Source organism: Panthera onca, chromosome B4 (genome assembly GCF_046562875.1).
Source record: "Panthera onca isolate mPanOnc1 chromosome B4, mPanOnc1 haplotype 2, whole genome shotgun sequence".
Lineage (NCBI taxonomy): Eukaryota > Metazoa > Chordata > Mammalia > Carnivora > Felidae > Panthera > Panthera onca.
The window spans coordinates 133,266,317-133,272,316 of NC_138345.1; the positions used below are offsets into that span (position 1 = coordinate 133,266,317).

General features: G+C 38.2%; 1 protein-coding gene across 1 annotated transcript in view; it reads right to left on the bottom strand.

The window, feature by feature from the left end:
* Nucleotides 1–4,571, bottom strand: part of MRTFA (myocardin related transcription factor A) — a 101,815-nt gene extending 97,244 nt beyond the window's left edge. The window contains exon 1 of the mRNA XM_060659496.3: nt 4,176–4,571. Within this exon, the coding sequence (XP_060515479.2) occupies nt 4,176–4,221 (46 nt within the window). The 5' untranslated portion in view covers nt 4,222–4,571. The remainder of the gene's footprint in view (nt 1–4,175) is intronic.
* Between the last annotated feature and the right edge of the window lie 1,429 nt (nt 4,572–6,000).

The following is a 6,000-nucleotide window of genomic DNA, read 5'->3' on the forward strand; positions in this document are numbered from 1 at the left end:
AGGAAAACCAAGATCTCTGGGGAAAATTATAAACAATCTCATACATCAGAGGTCTTTGAGGGTTTCTTTGTAAGTATGTTACAGCAGAAAGAGCACTATCATGAGAGTAAGGAAATGAATTCTCCTTCCACCTCTACTACTAATTAATTATGTGGCTTCAGGAAATAAATTATCCTCAATGGACCAATTTCCTCTTTTTTTTTTTTTTTTTTTAAGTTTTACTTATTTAAGTAATCTCTACACCCAACATGGGGCTCAAACTCACAATCCCAAGATCAAGAGTCGCATGTTCTTCTGCCTGAGCCAGCTAGGCTTCCCCCGGTTTCCTCATCTTAAATAAAGGAGAGGACAAGAAACACCTAAGGTTTCCTCAAGCTCTAAAATCCTTTGAATATAAACAAAAAATATGGTTTTTTTTTTAAGCCCACATTAATATTTAGATTTTTAGGATATTCAAAAGATAAGTATTGCTGAAAATTCTGAAGTTTTTCACCAGCTCTATAAATCCCTGAGTGATGTGAACCCAAACAAGGGGGCCCTACCTTGAAGAGTTAACCTACTACCAAAAAGGGCAAAAGTTACCTGCCCACCATCTTCCTTCAACTTTATTTTTATGAATTACTATTCCCCTCTCTCCAACCCAAACTATTATAAAATACACAGTTCAGAGGCAAATTGTAATGATCAGCAAACTAGAAACTTTTTTAAAGAAATCTGCAAGAATTAAGTATTTAGACATCAAGGGATGGAAGGAATAAATGGACTGAGGAACACTTTTCAATTGTCAAATTAATATTTTTTAATAGATAACATGTATATGGTACAAAACATGAAAGATTCAAAAGGCAGATACAGTTAAAAACAAAGAAACCTGTTTTCTGAGGGATAAATCGGAGAGGGCACTTGGAGGACTTCAGCGCATGTTGTGCTCGATTTCTTAGGTTGGGTTATGTACTCCATATATTGTTTTAATACATACTCCGTATGTTTTCACATTTATGTGGTATTCCATGATCATAATAAAATTAGAAAATAACTGTTTTGTGGAACAAAAAGTCTCTTCTATCCCAATCCTCCAGCCCTGAGGTAGTCATTGTCAGCAGTTTCTTATGATCCTTCCAGAGATAACCTAGACAGAAAAACCAGACTCCCTAATGGTATCTCATCGAGATCAAGGTATGTCAAGGGACCAACAGAAACCTAAGGAACTGTGTCAATCCCCTTCTCAAAAGTCAACTCTGTCCCACTGTTGTAGACTCAGAAACTAAGACTACACTGGCTGGATACAGGGACGAGGCCCGCCTGGTCAAAGTCTTACATACTAGCTGGCAAGAGCCAAGCCCCAGCATTCCTCTGTTCTAAAATGCATCAGCCAGTGCCCCAACATTCCCTTACTCTTAAACTTCAGAAATCCCAAATATCCATCTCAGATCCTTCGTTTTCTAATTACAGTGATCTAGACAGGTGTCCACAGTGGTGACAGATGCTTTAATCCTCCAATCGTGGTTTGATCAGAACACTTAGATTTAACAATACACATCATAGGAACACAGGGCACACTGCACATCCTGAGATGTGGAAGAAGTTCAGTTTTCAAAGCCAGGCGTTCAACAGCACCTACTCTGGGCAAGGACTGACTAAGAGACGAGACGGTAGTTGGAGGATTCATTTCTCAATGCAAAACAGATTTTAAAAAATTCTGAGAATATCTTGTTTTAAAGGCTTATGCCTATTAGGGGAAGTATGCCAAACCAGATTTTTCATTTATTCAAAAAAGATACTTACTGGAGTGTCTACCATGTGCCAATGTCAGGTGCCAAAATACAAATGACTATATTGCCTTTGAGAAGCTAATAACCTAATTAGAGAGATGGGTAAAGATGATAATTAGTCTACAATGTAAAGGTGGTGCTGTAGGAACAGAGAGAAGGAAGGACTGACTCTATTCAGATGCTTCACAGGAAGGTAGCATCTGAACTGGATCTCAAAGGGTCAGTAAGAGACCATCAGCAGTGAGGAGGATGAAAATCTTCATATACAAGTATGTCTCACCAAAATCTCCCAAGCTCCAAATACTAAATGAACACTGTTAATAAATACACAATGTACCCTGGAACACTGCTATAACAGTCAGTATCCTGAAGTTCAATTTAGGATAAAGGCTTTGCATCTTAAATCTTGTCCAAAAAGTTTATTTTTAAAAGTCTCATTAAACAGGGGTGCCTGGGTGGCTTCACCTATAAAGTATATATTCAGGAAAGTCCAAATATTGTATTGCTAGAAATTAACCTATGGCTCATGTAGTCTAAATATCTTGACTTTTTTTTTTAGAAAGAACGGTGGGCTTTTAGTTTATCAAGGCTTCATAATGATGCTTTTTCATTTCCTATCATAAATATAGCTATCATACTACTGTTGCAATCCAGCATAATGGCCACAGCTTAAGAAGAAAACAGTAACAATTTTACAAAAATTTTGAACATTTAGGAACCACAAGTACTAGAGAAATCGGTTTGCTATGCCCACTTTCTCTACTTTTATGAACATAGGCAAAAGACAAAGGTACACACACATGCTATTTATTCTCTGCAGATCTTTCATTTTACCTGTACCCAACACCCTTGTCAATTTTATCTGTACTTGCCTTACATACTATTATCCTTTGAAAGTTTTATGAAGTAGTTGGTCCAACAGATGGGTAGCTAGCCCTGCCCAACATATGTCATAGGAAAAACAGCTCTTAGGCAAGGCAAGAAGTAAGTCCCTTTAGGGGAAAGCAAATAATCTTTTAACCTTTACTAAGAAAAGTTACTGGACTGAGATAATCTATAAGTAACAAAGCGATCAAAGAAGGGTGAGAGAGTTCAAATGCTAACTTATGTTCCCTAAGATAAAATGTGCACTTGCCCGCATACAACAGAGAACTTTAACACAGAGAAGGGAAACAAAACAAACCCCAAGCCAGTTTAACTGGGAGTGATTTCATCAGAGACAAGTGGGAAACAGATAAGCATACTATCTTGTTTAGAACACGGAACTCAAGAGATCTGAGGGAGGAAAAGGAAAGGCAACAACCTAAAAAATATAGCATATATGAACAGAAGAACTCAACTAATAAATGGCTCATCGTGGTCTTATTTGTAAAACCAGAAAGAACAGAACGGCAGCAGTATCTTTCCTCTTTGCCCTTCCCTGTCCATAAAGCTTAACCTGATAGCATCTGATCCCGTCTTCAGATGGATATCTGTGTCTTTCAACATACTATCTAAGTGTTCCCCAAGGAGAACAGTAAGACCAATTCTGCCAGAGACAGTATCTGCCAAAACCTAGCTCATTCTAATGAGTGAAAGCCAGCGGATGGGAAGAGGTCCGCAAATGCCACTTGTATGAATCTTTCAAGATATGCTCTGAAACAGGAAAACACTACAGACTACATTTTAGCAGAAGTCTAAAAATAACAAAAGAACATTCCCTATTTTTAGATAACTAACTTAACAAGTTTCAAAACACTAAAAGTAAAGGGGACCATTAAAAACAAACTGGAATTTTAACTGTTTTAAAAGACACTTCTGAATTGAGAAAATTGTTTTTAGAGACAGAATTTCAAAAATCTTACATTCTTTCTGTTGACTCCTTTCTTGCTCAAACTTTCCCATCTCCAAAACTTAGAGTCTCAATATTATTGGTTATAAAAGAACATTTCCAAGAACCAAAAGATGATACTGAAAGGAGGTTATACCACAAATGAGAAAGAACTAAAGAAAAATTTTAAAACATGCTTTCACAAAGAGACATAAGAGTGTGGACAGTAATGTATAAAACAGCAAAAGCAATTTAAATATCCTACATTAAAAGCAGTGCTACAGATAATAATAAAACACTTAATTACAGGAAAGTGTTTTCTTCCCCTCACATAGGTCTCCTCACTGAACGGTTTTAAGTCAGTAAGTATCTAAAGCAAAGCTATGTCTGAATAACTGGAGTTTGCAACTAGAAAAAAAAAAATGACTAATATTTTTCTATAATAAAAACCTGAATATGAAGTACATTCACTGGACGATTTATGTTTAGCCCCATCTATCTTCCTCCCATTTCCATCCAATCCTAGTACAGATATACCCAACCTTATTAAAGAAACCCATGGCAAATAGGATCTGCAGGAAATACAAAATTACCGGACTGCACAGCCATCATTAACATCTCTGGTTCCAGTAGAGTCATGACAGATTCTTCTCAGAAACAGCAACCCACAAATGTAATGAAAAAATTCAAAGTCACAGAAGATGTTGTCTTCAGAGGCAACTGAAGCTTTCATAAATTCAATCTCGTGCCTTATGCTCAAATCAGACTGTGAGAACTCACTCCCCTTCTCAGTACAGTTACCAATTTATCCACCCTTCAGGCAAGTCAAGATGGCACAGAGTTGAATTACTGCCGACAGGAAACCAAAAGGCGCTCAAGTTAAGACATATGAAGTGTGGTTAGAACAGTGAGTGAGCTCCTCCCCTTGCTGTTCGTCTCTGGGGGGAGGGGAGAGACATACAGAAAGAGACCTTCAGAACACAGATCAAATGCTTCCCCCCACCCCCAACCCTTTTCAGGAGGAGAAGGTAAGGTTTGTTCAAAACTTTTAGTATAAGGGACTTGGCTGCTAATGCAGTTTAGAGCAACAGATTAAAACACAATTCAAACAACTCAATCCTTTGAAACAAACAGCCCAATTACTGACCCATTACTTCGGTGGGGATGGGAATTAGGTACATACAAACACATGCATACAGAGGGTTGTGTATGGTGAGTTAGTTTTCTGAAAAAGAGTTCTAAGGGCTTTTCATCTGTGGTATTTATGGGTAACAGACTAAGGAAGCTGAATATTTAACTACAGAAGCACAAGTATTTCTCCACCCCCACTCCAATTAAAATATCTGTTTCAAAAAGTCATCTGAATACATTCCGGAGCTGTAATCTGTCTTTCAGATCTGCCAATCCCCTAAACGAGCCCCTTAATTTGTTCCTATGTGAGACATGTGATCTGTCAATAGACAGTTTTACTGATGTTATTTGACTTTTCTAAAATGGGTTGTGATCTTGCTAGACGTACGGAACACATAAGATGACAGTTCAAATATATAAGGATTTCCCTTATACTTCAGTTCTTTTTCCACTAGCACAGAGCAGGCTCTTCTGAACAAGAACGAATACAGGCATTTTACCTTCCACTACAAAAGACAAAAACAAACTAAAATCCTTTCAAACCAGAGCAATTTCATTTATCCAAACTGAAAGCCTCACTCATTCCCTTCACAGTCCTTTTCACTCACTGACCGTCATTATAAGCACATTAAGATGCCCTTTAGCATATCTGACGGACTTTTAAACAGCTGGAAACTAGAAATCCATGTTTGGTATGTTAGCTAGAATTCCTTCATCTTTCTGGTGAAGCGGCAGCCTGTATCTGGAAAGCCTGCTGCTGCAACTCAGCCCAGCGAATGCCATAACGCTTACAGAGTCAAACCGATGATAAATGAGCACCACTAAGACCTTAGGAGAGAAAACAGTCCCAGAAGGACTGAGGGCAATATTCTGTTATTAGAAGAAAGAAAGCAATGCAGACTTGGGGTGGAGGAGATGTTATGGAGGAGAGAAAAACTTCCTTTCTTTCTCACTCCAAGAACATCATGTTTAAAAGAAAAGCCAGCAAAGCTCGATATAGAAGTGTGGGAATGACTCAACAGGCAACCAAGCAGCAGCCAGTGTGGGCTACGTGCTGCTCTGGGAAGACAGAAGCATTCTCACCAGCCCCTTCTGGCAATCAAATTTTCAACTGTCTTATGAAAAATGGGTAAATTTCAATTCTCAGACTACACGGTAGTCCGGTCAGAGGTTAGCAACTAAAGGAAAAGCATCCTTAAAAGGTTGAATCATTCCTTTGTCCCTACGTGGGCAGTACAATCTGCTGTGTGAGGGTTTTTCAAATGAAACAAGTTCTCACAGTTCTGT